The sequence below is a fragment of the Cricetulus griseus genome, chromosome 6, assembly GCF_003668045.3.
Source record: "Cricetulus griseus strain 17A/GY chromosome 6, alternate assembly CriGri-PICRH-1.0, whole genome shotgun sequence".
NCBI lineage: Eukaryota > Metazoa > Chordata > Mammalia > Rodentia > Cricetidae > Cricetulus > Cricetulus griseus.
The window spans coordinates 6,912,762-6,935,290 of NC_048599.1; the positions used below are offsets into that span (position 1 = coordinate 6,912,762).

Genomic DNA, 22,529 nt, shown 5'->3' on the forward strand with positions numbered 1-22,529 from the left:
AGGTTCTCAGATCCCTTGGAACTAGAGTTACAGATGGTTGTGAGCCACCATGTGGATGCTGGGAACCAGACCAGGGCCTTTTGTGAGAGGAGCAGGTGCTCTTCACACTGAGCCATCTTTCCAGTCCCTACAGTCACTATTTTAAAAGTGCCCACCACATGAGAGGAGATAGAAGTTGTCCTTGGCACCACTACAGGAGGCCTGGAGACGCTTTGTGAAGGCAGCATAAGAGACAGGGGCCTTCCCATGGAGTGAAGAGTAAGGTAACCATAGTGACGTGAGTTGCATGGAGCGAAGGATGAGATAACCATGGTAACATGAATTGAAAGGCTGCGAGCTTCGTGGAGAAAAAGAGGAAGTGGTTTGTATGAGGAGTGTTTGGTAACACATCCCTAACTGTGAACAGTGTGGGTGTCACCTCATGCCACGTCTTCCTGTCCGCCCCTGAGGACACACAAGTCATGGTTTTGTCTTCCAGTCTGGACTGACATATACAAACTCACACACATCCCTGCAGATGCGTTCAAAGAGGAGACGGTTTCAACAAACGTTTCACTTTGGCGCCAGCACTCAGGTGACATGGCACAGAGATTCTTCAAGGAAAGGGCCACTGTCAGAGTGCTTAGATGTTTTAATTTTTAAAATTACAGTTTAGGTTTGTGTGTGTGTGAATGTTCATAGACAATTACAGGAGTTAGTTCTCTCTTTCCACCACATGGGTCCCTGGAACAGAACGCAGGCAATCAAGATTGGCAGTAGGTACCTTTACCTCCCCAGCCATCTCCTGGGACCTTGCAAATGTGTTTAAATCCATGATTATAGGTAAATATATATCACATTTGAGACTAGTGAGTTATAAACCGAATCTAACTGAACAGTGGAACTGACTGATACAGGATTTGTAACATACAAAATAAGTTAGTGGACAGCCCAACAGAACACATAACAATCACCTTTGGGTTGAGGTAACATAGCCAAAATACATTTAGGGATAGGGGACTGGGGTCAATCTTCGTGGCAGAGTACATGCTTGGCATTCATGAATCCCTGGATTCAATCTCTAGCAACACACACCACACACACACACACACACACACACACACACACACACACACACACCCCACAGGCACACTTTGTATACATCTCACAGCATTAATCCAAAACTAACTGATAAAAAGAAGGGCAAATGATCATTACTTTTGGGGGAGCTTTAAAAAAAAAAAAACAGTATCTCACTATATAGCCCTCTTTGTCTTGTAACTCACTATAGACCAGTCTGGCTTCATTAAGGTCTGTCTGCTTCTGCCTCCTGGGTGCTGGATTTAAAGGCAGGCACCACCAATCCCTGTATGTCACCACACTTTCTAATGAGTGCAACAGAAATCAATCCTCCCGTTTCCCCGACTTTCATTTCTCGTTAGCAGCGGATGGACTGCAGACATTTCTTTGTCCTCCCGTCCATCTTCCCAGTCAGACTGACTCCGAGGGCAGAGCCTCTGGTACACTGCTGTCACTTCGGCCCCTGTAATGTGATCTTAGGCGCCGCCTAATAAATAAGTGTAGGAAGACTGTAAACCACACACACATTTGGCTGGCAGGAAACATGGCTTCTACGGTGCCACTCCCACTCTTGGTGCGGTCCACCTTGGCACAGTGAGTTCAACGTCACAAGGTCCTGACTCGTCACAACCTGCCTCTTTCTTGACCTCCTTGTGGTCAGCCAGTGTCCTTCGGAGGCTCAGCCACTTACTAATACCAGCTCCAAGGACTGTGGCTGTTTCAGCCCATCTGACTGGCTGTCCCACAGGACAGAGAGACACCCTCTGTGGGTGTGAAGCTAGCCAGGATTTGACCTCTACAGGAGGCATTAGAAAGGCTTCATTCCAGTGTCTCTCTGAATTTGCGCGTTTGATATTCCAGTTTTTCCACCTCTGTCTGGAGGCAGCCCAGGGCACTGGGGCTCGGGTACTTGATCACTGCATTCTTGGTGGCCAGCGCCAGGTCTTTGAGCAGGCCGCACAGGTGACTGCTGCCACGCAGGATCTCATTGCGTTCGTCCTTGTCCTGGGTCTCCTTGCACAGTGTGTCTACCAGCTTTTGCCCGACTGTGATGACCAGCTTGCTCTGCGTGATGAAGACCTCGGGGGGCTGGCTGTTGCCGAGGCTGCTGGTAAAGACGCTGATGGCTTTGAAGAGTGCTCCGAAATAGAGCCTGCAGTGCTCGGACAGGTGGATCTTCCTGTCTGCATCCTGCCGACTGGGAGGTGGAGAGCTGAGAGAGCTAGGACTCTGGAGAAAAGGAAGAAGATAGCACCATCAGCAGGCTGCATCCCTTGCTCAATTTGCAAGAACCCTTCTAAGAAAGAGCAGATTTGTTAAGGAAATTCAGAGCCGGCTGTGACGTTTGTCTAACAAGTGAATGCCAACGTGTTCAAAGCACTGCTCGCCGTGCAACTGTGTGTATTCTTGTGTTATAGATTGCAGTGCATGTGTGCGGGCAGTTTTATTCAACCAGCTCTGTAAACCGTAAGGAACACATTCTAAGGAACACACTGATAATGATAAATTTGCAACCTTCAAATGTTCAAGAAGTGGGGAGTTGGGTGGTAACCCTACTCTCTGGAGGTGGAGGCAGGAAGATTGCCAGTTCCGAGGCTGGCCTGACCTATGTGGTGCACCTTGGTCTCCAGGCAGAGGGTAGAAGCAGAGAGACAGACATTGCGTCATGAGCATCTCAGCTTGAAAATATCAACCATAGGCAAATGAAAAATGTACTAAAGCTTTACCTGGGGCAGAGATGGTGTGGGGGAAGCTATCGTTGTCTCTTAATGAGGAACTGCTGCAGGCAGTTAGTGGTCAGGGGTCCTGGAATGCTGAATGGGACACCACATACATAGATCCCTGTCCAATGAGGAAGCCCTGTTAGCGTGAAGCAGCACTGTTGTGTATGGGCCCGGGACCAGCTCATCTTCACGCTGGAGATGCAGATTCTTGACCTCTGCCCAGACCCAAAAGATCAGAAACTGAGGGTTGTAGTAAGACTGACGGGCAATGGTGACACCCTTATAAGTTAAGTCTAAGGCACCCTCACATGGGGTAAAACAGCACTGCCTTCACTAGGACAGAGTGCTAGGGGCTGGGGAGCTGACTTCTACGAGGCTTGGGTTCTTGTCCTCATCTATCTCTGAGAAGGCAGATACCCCGTTCAAGTCAACAGGCAGCTCTGTCCCCAGTCCTGTCCAAGTCAGTGGGCATCTCTGTCGTCCATTTCTCTCTCCAATACTCCAGTTGTTGATTTGGTTTACTGCGACAGTTTCTGTAACCTTCATTCCTCTTGCCTCTTCTTAACATTGACAGCCTTCTTACTTGGTTTTTAAATGGATGTGTGTGTGTGTGTGTGTGTTGCATGTATGTAATGTATAGATATTACTTGTACACATACATTCAGAGGCCAAAACATGGTGTCAAGTTTCTTCCCCAATCTTTCCCTGTCTTCTTGACTTGAGACAGGGTCTCTCACGGAACCAGAAGGTCCCCATCTTTGCTGACTAGCTAGTGAGCTCCCAGAATCTCTACCCGCTCCCTCCCCAATTCTGGGGTTACAGGCACATGGTAGCCAACCATGTCTGGCTTTTTTGCATGGGTGCTGGGGATTTGAATTCAGGTCTGCATGCTTGCACAGAAAGTATTCTTACACACTGAGCCATCTCCCTAACCCATTGTTCATACTTGAGTTGATTTAGAGGAAACATTTAAAGTTGGTAAGTGGAAAACTGCCTTCTGCTACAAATAAAAGATAGCCACAAGCACGATCAGTGATAACATCTTTGGTTTAAAAGACAATGATCAGGTGTCAAAGATATTATGAAGAAACATAAACCCCCCAAACAAAATGCTTTACTGTGCTCATCATCAGAAATAGGAAAGGGTTGCCAGGCTGGGGTGTAGCTCAGTGGTAGGGACTTTGCCTGCCTTGCGCAGAGCCCTAGATTCAATCCCAAATACAGAGACAGGAGGGAAAGAAAGAAAATTATTAAAGTGTCGTTTAGTGTCACATGGACACCGCCTATGACAAACCTGAAGAGAGCACCTAAAATTCGTTCTCTGATCGTTAGGGACTCCAGGGTCCCTCCACTACTAAGGAGAGCAGGAGGCAGATGGATGTCACTAACATGGAGTAGGCTATAGGTCTGAATTTTCATAGCCCAATGAGAGTGCTCCAGGGTCAGTCACATTCACCAGAGCCCTGGGGAGCATGAGGTCTTACCGTGGCATGGAAATCTTTGTTTTCATCTGACCTTCGTTCCAAGATGGGTTCTCCTTTCTCTTGAAGGTTAGGTGGCTTCTGAAAAAATTGAAGTCTTCACATTACTAATTTGAATAGCTTTCACCTTACTGTGACTGGTGAAGTTCACTTTTTGTTGTTTCATTTTTTTATGGTTGGTGGTTTATGCCCCCCTCCTCACCCTCAAGATCTTGCCATGTTGCCTAGGTTGGCCTGGAACTCACCACCCCCTCCCTAACTTCCTGAGTACAGAGGTCACAGGCATGCACCACCATGCCCCACATAAATTTACTTTTAAATGTGAGATTTTGCTATGATTCTGCCTTCTGACGCATCCATTGGCTTTGGCAGCAAAGGGCTGGATTCTGCCTGCCAATGTAGCCTGATAAAATGGAAATTAAAAAACAGCCAACTTTCTAGAATGGGTCAATGCTCTTCTATCAGCCAGGCACTGAAGAAGAACTTAGGAAGTGCCACCTCTCCGCTGTCACAGTGACTCGCTGGGCCTCTGAAGTGTGTCTTCAGCCAGAGAAGTGCTTCTTGGAGCTCTTGGAGCAGCAGGCTGGTCAGCCCAGCACTGGGAAGAACGTGTGCTCCCCTCTGGTTCTGAGAAACACATCTACAATGACTCAACCCAGAAATTTGGAGAAACCTGGAAGTTAGCAGCACAGGCCTATGGTTTCCACATCATGGGAGATGTACTAGATAGTTTTATGTCAACTTGACACAAGCTAGAGTCATGGGAAAGGAGGGAGCTGCAATTGAGAAAATGTCCCCACAAGATGAAGCTGTAGGCCAGACTGCAGGGTGTTGTCTTAATTAGTTATTCCCAGGAAGGGCCCTGCCCATTGTGGGTGGGCCATCCGTGAGCTGATTGATGGTCCTGGGTTCTATAAGAAAGCAGGCTAAGCAGGCCATGTGGAGCAAACCACTAAGCAGCACCCTCCATGGCCTCTGCATCAGTTCCTGCTTCTGGGTTCCTGTCTTGCTTGAGTTCCTGTCCTGACTTCCTTCAGTGATGGACAGTGATGTGGAAGTGTAAACCAAATAAACCCCTTTTCTCCACAGTTTGCTTTTGGTCATGGTGTTTCATTATAACAATTGCAATAACCCTAACTCGGGCAGGAGGCTAAGGCAGGAGGGACCCAAATTCAAAACTTGCTTGAGCAACTTAGGTAGATCCTTTCTCAAAATAAAGAGTAAAAATAGAGTTGTTTCAGTCATGGCAGAAGATCTGTGAGTTCCAGGTCAGGGTTACATAGTAAGACCCTGTCTCAAACAAACAAACAAACAAACAAACAAACAAACAAAAGACCAACAACAGTAGAAAGCAAGATGGAGAATGACCGATTCAGACACCACACACGTACACACTGTATACACACACATACTCAAAAAGGTCCTGGTAGATAGTTCAACCAGTGAGGTCCTTTGCAAGTACAAGGAACTGGGTTCAACCACTGGAACCCATGGGAAAAGGTTGGGTGTGGTGGCACAAGCTTGTCACTGCAGTGCTGGGGAGGAGAGGAAGGCAGATCCCTAGGTCCCACTCTGCAGCCAGTCTAGCCTACTTGGCGGCTTCCAGGCCGGTGGGAGACACTGAGAATAACAGCCAGCGTGGTCCTCTGGCTTCCACGCACAGACAGGTACACACTTCCACATACACACATTCCCGGCATCTCCCGGCATCTGTTTCCATTTTGAGAAACGAATGAAGCTCCTTGATGTACTGTTCATCACCCCACTCACCTGTCCACAGACATGCACTCTGTTTTTCCTCACTAGCTCAAGGCGGCGTTCGTTCGCCAGTTGTTTATTGAAGGGACTGCTCTTTTGGTATGACTCAGTTTCTCTTTGGGGAGGCTGACTGCATTTTTCACACTTCAACTCTGTCTCTCCTTTCTCACAGTTCCGTTTAAAAAGGAGCCTCCCATTGGCAATGACAATGGAGGTAAATCTCTTGACATCTTCTGGAACCATCCGTGCCACCATGACAAACGTCTCCAGGTCATCCAGGTTGCTTTGGACTTTGTCCGTCACAAGAACTTCAAGGGACCAATTGCAGTGGTCCAGGCTCCCTTTGGCGTCCAGTAGAGTCTGGTAGGAACCCGAGATTATTTGGAGCTGATCTCTAATCCTAGCCTGAAGCTGGCTGTCTGTGAGATTGCGGGCGGTCTCACCAACCCCCTGGGCAAAATCCAGAAACTCTCTTAAGGCTTCTTCAATGTTGTCAGCAGCCCTGCGGATGGTGTGGACGTTGACCTCCAAGGAGTCCTTGAACCTCCAAGTCCTGCTTACAAAGAGCAGCAGGCCCGCTACAGAGCTGGCCACTTTGTGCTGCAGGGCCATTGCCATCTCTCTGGCAAACTCTGTGTCCATCCATAGCTCTTTTGCCGAGTCCTCTGAGGAGGAGCCCTGGGAGGAGTCCATGGATACGGATGAGCACGAAGACACCACACTAGCTCTGCTGTCTGAGCTGGCAACAGATAATTGGTCTGAGTCTGGAAATAGGGAATTTGTGTGTCTGGAGATCCAGGGGATATTCTCTGGGACCTCTTTGACTTTCTCCAGCTCCTTCCCAGCCTGAGACACACCATGCATGGTTTTAGGAGTGTCATAAATGTTGGGCTTGGTGTTCTGTTGCTCCACTCTGGGAATGAGAAACCTGGAAGGGACCCTGTAGCTGCTGCCTGAATCAGAAGGAAGTGAGCCCCTGGGTGCCGGGACAGCATAGGAAGGCTCCTCTGGAAGTCTGCTCTTCTGGCCCGTGCTCCCCAGCTGTGGGGGGTGGGTCACAGCTCCAATGGGCACAGCAGAGGTGGAGCCTGGAACAGCACTGGACCCTGATTCTCTGGTGAAGCTGGTCAGAGGTGCATTTCTGATGTTGGCCTTTCCCAGCAACACTGGTGCATCATTCATCCATTCTGATTTCTGAGGGCTGGATGACATTCTGTAGCCACCATCTTGTCTGAAGGCAGTTGTTGGTGTCAGCACAACACTCTGTCCCTGGGAGAGAGGCACACAACGCTGTCCAGGTTAGTAGCGATCAAAAGAGAGTTTGAAAGGTTCTTTGCATCTTAGCGGCATGCTTGCTCAACTTCCTTCAGTGGCTCCCCACTGCTCTTGTCACTCAAGGTCTCTCACAGCCTGGCTTCACCTCTGTCTGAACCTGCTTTCTCTCCACAGCCCAAGTTTGCCTCTACTCCCTCCTGTATGGCGGCAGTGGTCTGACTGAGAACGGCCTCCACAGGCTCTTATGTTTGAACGCTTGGTTCTCAGATGGCAAACCTGTCTGAGAGGATTAGACGTGACCTTGTTGGAGGAGATGGGTCACAGGGCAGGTTTTTGCTTCAAAAGCTCCCCCTGCTCCCCTGTGCTCTCTCTGCCCCTGCTTGTGGTTCAAGATGTGAGCTTTCAGCTGTTCCTGCTGCCATGCCTCTGTTCTGTCGCCATGGACTCTAACCTCTGGAACCATAGCCCCAATTAAATGCTTTATTTTATAAGTCACCTTGGTCATGGTGTTTCATCTCAGCAAAAGGAACTAATACAGCCTTCGCCTTCCCAAGTTGCTTTCTCTCCTTAGTTCAGAAAACACACTCATGTTTAATGTCCCAATTGTTCCCTCTGCTCCTAGTGGACTCTTTACTCTTTTCTTTCTGAAATGCAACGTTGTTGGAAGATCTCCCTAATTCTGTGTTCCTTGGACAGCTGCAGGACACATCTGGTAGAATTCAGTGATCAATGTGGATTTCACAGGTCCCCTCATGAGGGACATCAAATGATATCATCAATATAAAGATGAGAGCACTGTTTAATATAACACGCTATGTGATCTCTCCCGGGAAGTCTTTCTCTAGCACCTGCTGAACATTCTCTCTGTGGCTTCCACAATTATCTCACAGAATATTCCAGAACGTCTGCAGTAAGAACGAAGGCATGGGGAAGTTAAACCACTGCTCTCCATCTGTCTGTCTGTCTGTCTGTTTTTGTGTAGGTCAGAGTTGTACACTGGGCATCTTATTCCTTCACTCTTCCCCTTGTATTTTGAGACAAGAGTCTCTCATTGAACCTAAAACTCACTATACTTGCTGGTCCACCAGCAATGGCCATCCTCCTGTCTCCACCTTCCTAGCTCTGGGACTACTGGCTTACGCTCAGAATTTAAAAAATATTTTACGTATGTGGATATTTTGCCTGCATGTATTGTACCTTGTGCATATCTGCTGCTCATGGAGGCTAACAGTGAGCATCAGATCCCCTGGGACTGGAGTTACAGATGGTTGTGAGCAGCCATGAGGATGTGGGAGCTTGGGACCTCAGGAAGAGCAGCCAATGCTCTTCGCCAACTCCCCAGCTCTGCTTTTAACAAAAGACGTGAGCAGAGAGGATTCGAATTCAGGTCCTTCCTCATGCTTTCAAGGCAAGCACTTAACAACAAAGCCATCTCTGCAGCCCTCTGGCCCTGTCCCGGATAGCAGGGCAAGGAGGGATTGCACCTGCAGTGCAGCTGAATCGGCAACAAGGATCCAGCACCTGCCTTTTGGTCAAGTGTCACAATTTGAATTTGTAATGTTCCTTGATGCTGAGGGCTTGGCTCTTAGCCTGTGCTGCTGGTAGGAGGTGATGAAGCCTTTGGGAGGTGAGGCCCAGTAGAAGGAAGCTGAGCCATCGGGGACATCATCTTAAAGAGAACACTGGGACTCCAGCCCTCTCTTCTCCTCTCTCTTTGCTCCCTGGCCTTCACAGAGTGAGCATCTTCCTCCACCGTGTGCTCTCACTGAGATGAACTCACAACACAGTCTCCAAAGCAACCAGCCAACCAATCATGAACTCTGAAACAGTGAGCCAAAGTAAACCTTGCTGATCTCAGACACTTCATCACAGCAGCAGAAAGATGGCGATACATCTAGCTAATAAAGTTTCCCAGAGGATGCTTAGTCAGCTAGCTCCCCATCACAGGTCTGATCATACTCACACTTGCCTGGCTGGCGGAGGAGTGGAGTGCTGCCTTCTGGGAGCTGGTGGGTATGTCGTAGAACTGCCGGTTTTCTGGCATCTAGGGAAAGACCACAAAAAAGGCAACTTTGATTTCTTTTTTGAAGGATTTCCCACACAAAATCCACAAGTTCAGTGTTTTATCCAATGAAAGACAAAACTTTGGGGCTTGTAGTCACAGTTCTTTGCAGAAGAAAGTGCACATGTTATGGTATAATTAATAGTCGTGTTCAACCACCAGCTTGAACCTCCCTCGTTTTTCTGAAATAAACTCTGTTACTCTCTGTCTCTGTCTCTCTCTGTTGCTGAGGGTCCTGCCTGCTGAGGGCACTGAAGAGGAGGGTGGAGTCATCACAACTGCACACACACATAGGAAACTTTTCTGAGGACCAAGGCTTAATTCTTCATTTTATTTTCTCTCTGTCTGCTTGTACCCCGTTCTTTCTTTGTTCTGTTCTTTTACCCTGTTGCTTTTGCTTCTTCTCCTCCCACTTCTTGTAATCTCTCCCATGCTCTCCTCTGCATTTCCCCTGATGCTCTCCTCTGCATTTCCCCTGATGCTCTCCTCTGCATTTCCCCTGATGCTCTCCTCTGCATTTCCCCCATGCTCTCCTCTGCATTTCCCCCATGCTCTCCTCTGCATTTCCCCCCATGCTCTCCTCTGCATTTCCCCCCATGCTCTCCTCTGCATTTCCCCCGATGCTCTCCTCTGCATTTCCCCTGATGCTCTCCTCTGCATTTCCCCTGATGCTCTCCTCTGCATTTCCCCTGATGCTCTCCTCTGCATTTCCCCTGATGCTCTCCTCTGCATTTCCCCTGATGCTCTCCTCTGCATTTCCCCCATGCTCTCCTCTGCATTTCCCCTGATGCTCTCCTCTGCATTTCCCCTGATGCTCTCCTCTGCATTTCCCCCGATGCTCTCCTCTGCATTTCCCCTGATGCTCTCCTCTGCATTTCCCCTGATGCTCTCCTCTGCATTTCCCCTGATGCTCTCCTCTGCATTTCCCCTGATGCTCTCCTCTGCATTTCCCCCATGCTCTCCTCTGCATTTCCCCCCATGCTCTCCTCTGCATTTCCCCCCATGCTCTCCTCTGCATTTCCCCCGATGCTCTCCTCTGCATTTCCCCTGATGCTCTCCTCTGCATTTCCCCCAATGTTTCCTTCCGATTCTCTTATTTTTCTCTTATCCCTTTTACACCTCTGAAGACAAAGATTTCGACGATGCAAGAAAAGATTGCCTCACAACCACAAGTTGCATATTTTTCAAAAACAAATTAAAATCTTTACACAGGAAGAAATCAAATTATAATGTTTTTCTTTGAAAGCCCACATGGAATTAAACATTTTCATTTGTATTAATTTTCTGACAGTAACATCTTCACCCCAAAGCAATGATTATTTTAAAATTGATAAACAAAATGTAAGGAGGCCAAGCATAATTCACCCAGTTCCTTTTGTACTGGCAGACAGTTATTTACAGTTACAAAGAAAGGCTCAATTATTTAGTTCTCTCTCTCTCCCTCCCCCCCCCTCTCTCTCTCTCTCTCTCTCTCTCTCTCTCTCTATATATATATATATATATATATATATATATATATATATGCCAAGAACAAAAATGGGTACAAGAAATCAATCATCACTTTTGGTCATCAGCCCATCTTAATTGAGAAAGGCATGTCAGGTAGTAACAACAGGCTGCTTTTGTCCTTGTTCCCTGACTTCAACGAGTCCTTTCCTCAACTATGAGGAGTGTGGCCTTTCTAAGCTTAAATTGTTCTCCAAGATTTTCTACATCAAAGCCATTAACAAAAACATCTTCACCTAACTTTACTAATAATCTAAATCTCTAAATTCTTTCTAAGGGTGGTGGTTGAATCATTAATCTGCTTCAGGAGCAAAAACAACAACAACAACAAAAGAAAACCAAAAAACAAAAACCAGTCACTTTATTGTAAGTGCCAGTGACACTGCCCAGTAAGAGGCTAGAAACTCCCTTAGAGTTTCCATACAACCTGTTGATTACGAGGGACGTGGTGACTACAAGGGCGATAAGCAGAGCTATGCTCAGTAACAGATTGAGATCCTCAGGAAATGCAGTCCAGGGGCTCTGCTTCCCCGAGACAGGTGAGTGATGGGTGATTGTGTTTATGCTGACCAGTGTTCCATACATTACAAAGCTGCTTGCTGTTCCATTTGCATGCCCCCCTCTCTGTCTTGTGTGTATCTAAGCCCCACAGTCTCTCTCTCTCTCTCTCTCTCTCTCTCTCTCTCTCTCTCTCTCTCTCTCTCTCTGTGTGTGTGTGTGTGTGTGTGTGTGTGTGTGTGTGTCTAAGCATGGACCAGGCTGGGGATTCCCCTGTCTCCCCCTCCCATTGCACCGTAGAAACACTGGGCTGAGAGCCCCTGTACTATGTCTGGCTTTGTGTGGGTTCTGGGGATTTGAATTCAGGTCCTCATACACTTGTAACACAACTCCAACCCTACAGTTTTAAATTACCATACAATAACTGGGTGCAATAATGAGTTTCATTACGACACTAGACTTGATGTTTTAAAGGTCACCTTCTGAACTGAGGGTAGGGGGGTGGGGTGAGGGTGGGGTGGGAGGGCACAAACACAGACACATCCCAGCAGTCACCCAAGTAAACACTGCCAGCTCATCTTAAGGGAGTCAGCCTTTGGAATGAAGGAAGCCATAAAGGCAAATGTCATGGGAACTCAGACTGAGTGCCGAGCCTCAGGGTGGGGCAGGGTTGCAGAGTGAAGCTCACCTTAAGGGTGGAGGAGACCTTGCTCTGGACAGGAACGTCGTATACCTGGGAAGGCAGAGTCGGCAGCGAGGCCCGTGTGGGTCTGGGAAGCACGTAGAGGGTCTTGGAGAGAAAAGGAATGGAGTCAAGTCACCCGAGATCACTGTCAAAGTCGTGTTCCAAACCCCGGAGGCCGCCATCCCAATCCCCAGAGGCCGCCACCGAGTGTTTGTTGTCACTAGCAGGTGGGTCCACCCCGACGCCCGCAGGCTGTGGATAGACTGAATGCAGCCGAGAACACAATCCTAAATCTGTGTAAAATGTTATAAGATTTCTTTGCAAGCTTTAAATACTTGATTGAACAGTTCTCAAGCATGAACTTTATAAATGACAATGTCATGCCACAATGTCAAAAGTGCCTTGCTAGAGGCTAGGAAGCATGGCGTGCTGGTAGGCAGGTCCCATGGTGACGGGCATGACCCGCTTACAAGGCAAGCTGTAGCGCCTGCCTCAGATTGCCCCGGGAGTCTTGGTGTGCATGTCTGGTGGGGGCCCCGGGAGCCTGCAGTAGACACAAGCTTGTGTCACCATTGGAGGCTGGCGTTGGGCACACTATGAAGCCAAGGATGACCTTAAATCCCTGACCTTCCTGTCTCCCCAGCCCAAGGACCAGGATTCCAGGCATGTACCATGCTAGACCCAGTTTTATGCGATGCTGGGGTCAACCCTAGGGCTTCCTCGGGACTTCATAAATGTTAGGCGGGCACTCCACTAACTGAGCTACACTTCCCTCTCTGTTTTGTTTTAATAGGTCAAAGGATACTGGGTGCCAGGACTTTTAGTACAAAGGAAATAGGACTTGTCATACCCAGGCCACAGGCTGAGGACTAAGGCCAAGGCAAGAGGAAAAAATAAAGTTACTGAAAATCCAAAGAGAGGCAGACCTCCTAGCTAGGCCCTAAGGAACCGGGCACCCGGTAGGGTATTTTCCAAGTTGTATCATTGCGAGGGGGAGGGGGCTCAGGATTTTAATGTGGAAATTAGAGGACAACCCAGGGCTGAGGAGCAGCTTCTAAGAGGTCTCTTTATATCCTGTCCCTAGGACCCAGCCTTTGGATGACATCAGTTAAGCTCTGGCTTGTGTTTGGTTTTGGTGAACAAAGGCACACAGCCCAATACACGTGAGCACACTCTCCTGCTGTGGTCACAAGCATGGTTAAAGCAGCTGTGAAGTCACATGACATGTGTCTCTCCAAGCACACACTGCAGCTGTCCAGGTCAAACTAGCCTCTCTCTCTGTTTGAAAACTGCTTTCTTCTTCATAAGGGACATGGTTCCATTAAAATTGTGGGCTCTTGGGAGCCAGACTTCCTGAAGTACTGTCCTCAAAGGGAAATGCCCATTGGTACCTGGAAACCTGAGTCATCCACATGGAGGAGCAGACTCCTCACAAGCGGGGACAAGAGGGTCTAGCCACACATCCCACCTGTTTCCACAGGCCAGGCTTGTGGTGACTCCTTGGACTCCTGCTGTGTTCCACCTAAACCTCACCTTCCCTCAGAGTGTACTTTAGCAACTGCTGTGAGATGCTCTGGCATCCCAGGTTCTGCAGTCTTCCGAGCTCTGGCTGGGGAGGTGGCTCTGTTGGAAAAGTACTTGCGTTGCAGACACAAAGACCTGAGTTCAACCCCCAGTGCCCTCGTGAAAATAGTTGTGATGGTGGCACCTACTTGTGAGCAGTGTACTGGGGAGGTGGGGGATCCCTGGTGCCCACTGTCTGTCCAGCTTAGCAGAATGGGCGAGCTCCAAGCAAGTGAGAAACCTTGTCTACACACACACACACACACACACACACACACACACACACACACACACACACACACACACACACACACACACACGAGGCAGGCTGGTGATAAGGGCGCTAACCACCAAGTCTGATGAATTTGAGCTCAATCCCCAGGACTCACACAGTGGGAGGAGAGAACTGACTCCTGTAAGTTGAACTCTGACCTTCACATACGTGCTGTGGCAAGCATATGCCCCAGATAAACGTAGGGAAGTTGTGTTTTTGTTTGTTTGCTTTGTTTGGAGAAGGGTCTCACTATATAGCCCCAGCTGGGCTAGAATTTGCTATGTAGACCAGGCTGGGTGGCCTCCGGACCACAGGCTCCACCTGTAGCTGCCTCCCAAGTGCTGGGTTAGTTGCATCTTCCACCATGCTCTGTTTAAACATTGCCACAAAATAGCAAAACAAAATAAAGTGGACAGCTTGAGCTTGACCTCTGACCTCCATATGTATATGTACACATGTCCATCTGTCCTTGTGTGTGCACACCCATCAACACACACACACACACACACACACACACAACACACACACACACACACACACACACCCTTAATGTATCTATTAGAAAAATCAAGCTAGGATGTGGTGGTGCACGCCTTCAATCCCAGCACTCAGGAGGCAGAGGCAGGGGGTTCTCTGAATTCAAAGCCAGCCTGGTCTACGTAGTTAGATCCAGGCCAGCCAGGACTACACAGAGAAACTCTTGTCTTGAGAAACCAAATCAAAATAACAACAACAACAAAAACAAAAAGAAAGAAATATCAAACCCTGTTTCTGTCCCTGGTGGTCCTGGGCTGATGGGCCCAGATCAAACTCATCAATGGTTCGATTGCATTTTGAATTAAGTCTACACCCACCCGTGCCCCTCCCCCAGACCTTTTCCAAGTTCTTCCTTGCCCAGCATCTCAGGACTTCAGTCCCATTTTATGCAAATGGATAACTTTGTGGGTCACATGTGACTGTGGGAGCACCTACAGTTCACCCAGGGACTTTCCTTTGTGTGCCACTTCAAAAATGTCCCCTTTCTTGGGAAACTGTTACATTCCAGATACAATCAATTAAGGAACAACCCGAGAGCTGCGGTTTTCAAAGGCTTACAGAGGCAGAAGAAAGTAATTCCAAGCAACGATCAGCAGGGAATCTGTTCCTTTACACTTGAAATACCAAAGTGGCCCTTCTCAGAATGGAATTATGTTCTGTATGTGGTTTCCACAGTAAATAAAGGAAGCTGGAATGAAAAGTAAAACCAAAACTCAGAAGAGTGGTTTCCTTGGCGAGGCCATAGGAGGAAGGCGTGGGGGCTTCTGGGATATTGATTGTTTTTGTTTTGTTCTTGTGGATACTAGCAGCCTCTATGACCTGAAGGTGACAAAGTGACAAAAACTCAACAGAAAGTTGTTTCAGGGCCAGCAAGATGGCTCAGTGGGTAAAGGTGCTTGCTGCCAAGTTTGATGACCTGAACTCAATTCCTAAGACATCCTGGGTAAAACGGGAGAACCAACTTCTACAAGTTGTCCTCTGACCTCCATAAACATAAATAAAATGTAATAAAAAGAGAAAGCTTTCCTAGATAATTGAAGATATATGCTTCAAAAAAGAAAGAGTAGCTTCAGCAAGACTCACATAAAGAGGGCCACACAGAGACACTGAAGATAAAGGTCCTGCTTTTGGAGTAAGGTGGACAGATGAACACAGAATAATATGAAAACACCCATTCCTGTCCTGGGCTCACTTTGGGATGACCAGGATGGGCAGTTAGACCTTCCTGGAATCAATATCCTCTTGCGTAGAATAGATGGCTATTCTAATCCAAAGGCCTTCAGAGGCCTCTCCCAGATAGACACCCCGATTCTGACACATAGATGAGACTCATGACACCGTGAAAAGAGTGCCATGCTCCAGCCATCTTGGTTTTTCATGCCGGGCCACTCTCAATCCTGAGAGACTGACACTGGGCACAGAAAGGCTCCCTGTAGCTGTGTCCTGCGCCTGTAAGCTGCAATGGAAACAGCTCAAAGGACTGGATTGGGACTTGCCTGATTCTACCTATGACTCTCCTTGATTGAAGCACACTTTCTGGGTGGCCTCGGACTCAAGGGTGAATGGCCGATGCCTGAGCACAAAGGACGTCCATGCCACCTTCCTGTGGACCAGAGCTTTTGCAACTGATTGCTGGCTATCCTTGGAGTGTCTGGCTCTTGCCTTTTGGGTTAGAGGGAATTATTTAGAATCTCCTAAGGGTACAGCTAGGGTTCAGTTAGTTTCATCAGTCTGATGCTTCCCTAACACAGAGAAAGGGACACAGGGCACCAGAGGGCTCCTAATGCCCTCGATGGATAGTAGCTGCCTCTGAAGTCAAAGGAGCCAGGACACCAGCCTCTTAAGAAGAGGAAGAGGAGGAGGAGGAGGCAGAGAAGAAAGAAAGGGCGAGAGGAAGGAGGAGGAGGAAGTCAGAATGTAGTTAGGACAGACAAAGGGAACCTGGAAGAGAAAAGGCAGGGGCATCCCCAGGTGTTTTCTGTGGTCCCTTGGGGAGCCTGCTCAGGGGCAGAGGACCCGAATTCCCCTTTAGTCGCTGTGGTTTCTCTTGGTCACCACAGGGTGGGTGGGGGGCTTCCGGAAGGATGCATAGGGCCGACAGGCCTCAAGGACAACGCATACTGCACACACAGCACCCCTCCTCTGAGTAAGCTGCAACAGTGAGCTAACGCAGCTTTCCTTCTCATTGTCAGTTTCCAGGTGGACAGAGGGAGGCTTGGGTCAGCGTACTTCACATCTGCCTTGCCTTCAAGGAGAGTCAGACAGGCTTGCACTTTGGATTTTTTTTTTTTTTTTTTTGTGGTTTTGGAAGGAAATTTAAATTCAAATCAGCTAGCATGACTTCTTTCCCACATTTTATTTATAGTATGTGCACATGTGGGAGTCACAGTGTACCTATAGAGGCTAAAGGGCAACAAACTCAGCTCACCAGGATTCTTTTTGGTAGGAGCCTTTACCTGGTAAGCCATGTCACTGCCCCGTGGGGCTTATTCTGAAAGAAACACCGCCAAAGCCCCTCCTGAGTCAGCCATTCAGACAGCAGTTGGATACTGGGTGGAGACTGGGACAATTGTTCCAGAAAAGAGAGGAAGAGCCCACTTTGTGGACAGTGGCTTGAGGCTCAGACAGCATCTGTGTGTGACAACTGTCTGCATTGCCTGGCAGCTTAGGGAGTTGGGGAATCTGAAGTATTTGAGATTTTGAAGGAATTACTGTGCTGTTCTGAGAAGTGTTGGAAGCTGGGGTGGAGGGAGGCTGAGTAATGTAATTGTGTTCTCGTGCACACACAGACACACACACACACAGACACACACACACACAGACACAGACACACACACACACACACACACACACACACACACACAGACACACACACACACAGACACACACACACAGACACAGACACACACAGACACAGACACACACACACAGACACACACACAGACACAGACACACACACACACACAGACACACACACACACAGACACACACAGACACACACACACAGACACAGACACACACACACACACAGACACATACACACACACAGACACACACAGACACACACACACAGACACACACACACACACAGACACACACACACACAGACACAGACACAGACACACACACACAGACACACACACACCAGAGGCAGGGGTCTTTCTCTGCTCACTTTCCTAAGACAACTGTTAGCCACATGGCCAGGGGAGATGTGTCCTTTGAGTGGAATGCCAAGTGTCAGATGTCTATGTCATAGTCAAGATGTCTATGGTCATTGAATACTGAGGCCAGTGGGGTTTTGTTTGTTTGTCTGGCATTTGTGAGACAGGGCTCCATGTAGCAAAAGCTGGTCTCAAACTCACTCTGCAGCTGAGGCTGGCCCGGAACTCCCAGTCCACCTGCCTCCATCTCCTGAGTGCTGGCATTACAGGGGTGCTCCACCAGGCCTGGTTTATGTGGTGACTGGGACAGACCCCAGGGCCTCAAGGACGCTAGATAAGCACTGTGCCAACAGAGCTTCAGCTCCAGGTGGCCTGCACTGTATTTTTTGTATTTTTAAAGCCCTGGGAGGCCAGGGTTGTGGTGCAAATACCACCTCATTGTTTTCCTTTCTTCTTTTAATTCCTCTCCTTACTTAAGGCCCCAACGTTGTGACCACAGTTACCGAGCTCCTTCCCCCTGCTTGTAGAGTTCACAGGTGCCACACATGTCCCACAGGACACCTATCAGCTCCTGATCTGATTGTTCATGAGATTGAGGACCTGCCTCATGCAAGGTGCTGGGGACGTGGGACAGAAAAAAATAAAGGTCCCTGCTCATTACCCTGCTTAATTTTCTCCTTCCTCAAGTCTACTTCCTGAGGAAAACTACCTGTGTGGGTTCTTCTAGGTCTTTCCAGCCCATATGTGCACCTGCATACACACACACACACACACACACACACACACACACACACACACACACACACACACACACACACAGATTCTTTCGGTTGTTTTTGTTTGTTTTTTGCCTAGTCTTTAGTTAAAGGATTCTGTCTTCCTTTTTGGAACAACTGCACAGAAACACTTCATTTCCTATCCCTATGTGGTTGAGGGACAAAAGACAATTTTCTTGGGCAGGGAGTAGGGGTGGGGTGGGAATGGACCAGCAGATAAATGCACTTGCCACCAAGCCTGTGGACCTGAGTTTTATCCCTGGAACTGCACTTGGAGGGAAGGAGAAAACCAACTCCTGGAAGTGTCCTCTGATTTGCACACATGTGCAGTGACCTCGGCATGCTCTGCCCCAAATAAGTAAGTGAATGTGGGGAAAAAAACTTTCAAAATGTGGTAACTGACCCTCTCCCACGCAAACCCTTGGGGACCTGTGGGTTTCCCCCAGCACCAGTGTGACCACCCGCTACTCATCTCTCTCTGTCTTCTTGTGTGCCTCAGCAACAATTCTAGAAGTCAGTTGTGGAGGCTGATGTGTGTCTTGAACTCGATGAGTAACACTTTGCCTTTGACACGGTGCGAAATCAACCCATCACTTATCTCTCTTGTCCTTGGTGGTCTCTGTGATGTGGGTGGCTCACAGGCCCCCGAACACACTTCAATGGGCCTTCAACTGGCAGAACAGAGTGGAAAGCTGGGTAGTCAGGGGGATGCTGAGTGCGAATGAAATGGGATGAGACCTTCATTATGCTCAACAGGGCTCTGAGGTCCTGTTTTGCACATTTGATCTGATAAATGGCAATGAGTGGGGTGTGCCGAAGCCGCTGGGTATCCCATGCCCTCTGTGTACCATGCTTTCCCTGGTGACACACTCACCTGCTTGGGGAAGCTCAGAGGCTTTTCACAGATGATCCGGGCACTGGAAGGCGAGTCAGGCAATTCGTAGACTTGGGCAGTAGCTGGCGTTGGCCCCTCCACCCAGCTCTTCATCGGCTCATACACAGGCCCCGGGGGCGGTGGGCAGAACAAGCTGGGCACTTGATAGAGAGCCTCTGAGCCAGTGAGGTCTGTGTCCAGGAGCTGGGGACAGGGTCTGTCTGCAGGGGTCTCTTTGAGGACTTGGAGGCGGTTGGCAGGAGCCAGGCCTTGCCTCCCGTGGAGCAGACACTTCCACCAGCCCTCACTTTCGGGCACATTTTGCTCCACAATGGTCAGGATGTCCCCTCTGAAGAAGGCCAGCTCGTCAGAGCAATCAGGACGGTTGTCATAAAGTGCCCTGGCCAACAGGGTCTGGGGGAGAGAATGTGCTGTTACCATCATCGTCAGTGGCATCCCTGTAACAGGCCACCAAGAAACCACAGCACAAACAAACCTCCAGGCTGCTTTCACAGCCTCCCCAGAGGCTGCGTCCTACTCTTTCCTGATTTATCTTTCCCATCCTCTGGGGTTCTGGTGCTGCCACATGCTCTGGGATGCTTTGCCTGCACCCCCAAACCCAAGGCCAGTAGCCCAAATAAGCCCTTTCTTAAAATTGTGGAGGCCCATGACCCTCTAGTTGCATGATGACACAGTTGGGCCAAAGTCCCATGTATACTACTTGGCTTCAAATCCTAAGCTGTGTGCCCTTGATGGTATTAGCTGCCCTCTCTGAGCCTCAGTTTCCTCATGGATGAAATGAGAATAACAGTGATACCTGCTAATGGGATCACTACTAGAATTAAGTGTTTGTGCGTACATATGTATATAAACATGCGTATGAGATAAATACAATTTGTTTATCTAGTACTCTGTCCCCAGCATCAGCGTCAGACCCAGGTACATAGGAGAAGCTCAAGGGATGTTGGTTAGCTGGGCTTGGTGGCTCACACCTGCAGTTCCAGCACTTGGGAGGCTGAGGCAGGAGGATTGAGAGAGTTCAAGACCTGCCAGGACAATTTAGTGATCCTATCTCAAAAAAATGGAAAGCATTGGAGGTAGAGTGCTTGCCCCACCAGGACTGGAGGGGACAGGGGACATGAGGGCAGTGCTGTGGCAAAGTTTTGATCAATCTTCACTGTCCCCGCCTGGAAGAATTCTCGATATGTTTGCAACATACATGTTTAATATGCTTTTCCAAGAACACTTGAAATGTGTGTGTGTGTGTGTGTGTGTGTGTGTGTGTGTGTGTGTGTAGTGCCTGAGGTGCCCAAAGAGACATCAGATAGCTGGGAGCTAGGAACCAAACTCAGATCCTGAAGACAGCAAGCACTCTTAATTGCTGAGCCATCTCTGCAGCCCTTGAAGTGCCTCTTAACCCATTCTCGGAAGTACTCGGCTCTCCAAACTGCCCTGGGAGTGAGTGGCTTCCACCCATCTTGGGGAGTGGGTCACCTCCTTGCTCACCCTACCTTGAACTTACTCTTCCAGAAGGTAATGGAATTATAGCCTGCTCGCAGAGATTTCCCGTCCCCCATGGCGAACTCAGACATAGGGACTTTCCACTACTACAAGGAAGCGCAGAGAACTGGCTTGGTTCTCCAGGACTCCGGCTGCCTTCTCATGTGTTATGTGTTAACACGTCTTCCTTCAGAAGTTCAGGGAACATTTACCGGTTACTACTGCCATATGGCACAGAGTTTTTAGAAATGGTCTCTCCCGCTTGCCATCCTTCAGGGACCTGGTCTCGTTGGGGTCCAGAAGCTTCCAGGCTCTTTGTGATTTCCTGTCTCCCACACATCCTCAGCAGCTCCCATGATCACTCTTGCTGGGGACCACAGTCCTGTCCATTGTCCATCCCTCTGCCCCCAGACATTCAAGCAGCCTTTTGCCCACTGAAATCCCACACAGGTTTCTAGACTCTCCTTGAATGCCACTTCCTGAGAAACCACGATGCAAACCAAACTGGTTCTTCCAGCCTGTTTGGGGTCTTCCTGTGTTCATGTTCATATCTAACGCATAGATGGGGGCCACCTCTCTGCCTGTGTGCCACAAGAGTGGGTGCACACCCTCCCCGCACTCAGCTGTGTCCCCAGGGCCCACATTAGCCTTTTGTTGGGTTGATGAACAGGGTGGAGCCACATGTTGCTGCAACTGTCAAGTCTTTAGGGGGTAAAAAGCCGGAGCATGGATACCTAGCTTTGTCTAGAACAGGAGACCAGGGGATTTTCTGGGATACCACACTCGAAGAGAGGACCAGAAGATGCTGGTGCATGATCCTGGAATGTGACCTCATGGTTTCACATGGAGGCCTGCAGAAGCCATCTGGGTTGATGTGTGAAAGGGAGGAGGTTATGGACTCTCATGGCGTGTTGTCAAAGGCTCAGATTTAGTGAGGCGACCGGATATTTTCTAGAGTTTCTGTTTGTTTTCAAACATTGCTTCTCTATAATCCAGGCTGACCTCCTGAGTGCAGGGATTGTGTGTGTGAGCCACTGCACCTGGCAACTTATTTTATATCTGCAGGAGATTCACAACTTTATCTCGTTGAAAGCTTAGTAATCCCATTACTCAGGAGGCCGAGGCAGAGTTACTGTTTATTTGGGCTACATTCTAAGTTCCAGGTATGAGCTATGAGGTAAGACCCTGCTGAGAGAGAGAGAGAGGGAGGGAGAGGAGAGAAGAAAACACACAACTTAACCATCTAATTTTGGGAAAATGGAAAGCAAAAGCCAGTCTTCATCCTTCACAGTCCTTGTGAAATCCACTCACAGTGTTTTTGAAGGGAGGCCTGTCACTGACTCGTGCAGGATCTGTCTGGTTCACCATGGGTGTCATGGAGCAGTTGTTGAAAGCAGCTGAGCCATGCTGTCCAGACAGTAGTGGCTTCTTCTGGGTCTGGACATTCAGGGAGGCTTGCATGCATGGGGGGTGGGTGTTCCAGAGAACAACAGTTCTTTAGGATCATCCAAGCCAGGAAGCATCTGCCACATGGGGCACCCACAGCTGTCCTGGATTGATAGCAGCTGCCTCATCCCTGACATATGGTTTCCTGCAACTGACTGCTTACTGCCTGGCCACATCTTCAAAAGCAAAGTGACCTCTAAACATGCCGCAGCTCGAGTCCCTTCTGTATGGTAGCTCTCTATAAATATCATAGTGTCTTGGCTGCATCAAGCAATCAATTACTACAATTTCCCAATTAATTATTAATTAATTCATTGCAGTGCTGGAGATGAAACACAGGGCCTCAAGTA

The 22,529-nt window shown here is 48.7% G+C and overlaps 1 protein-coding gene across 1 annotated transcript; it reads right to left on the bottom strand.

The window, feature by feature from the left end:
- Positions 1-1,700: 1,700 nt before the first annotated feature.
- Positions 1,701-20,810, bottom strand: Cass4 (Cas scaffold protein family member 4). The gene is made up of 7 exons (XM_035446572.1): positions 20,745-20,810; positions 19,234-19,647; positions 12,052-12,153; positions 9,261-9,341; positions 6,035-7,291; positions 4,268-4,345; positions 1,701-2,289 (listed from the first exon to the last, which is right to left on the bottom strand). The coding sequence occupies exons 1-7, from the start codon at positions 20,808-20,810 to the stop codon at positions 1,879-1,881; spliced, it is 2,409 nt and encodes an 802-aa protein (XP_035302463.1). The 3' UTR covers positions 1,701-1,878.
- Between the last annotated feature and the right edge of the window lie 1,719 nt (positions 20,811-22,529).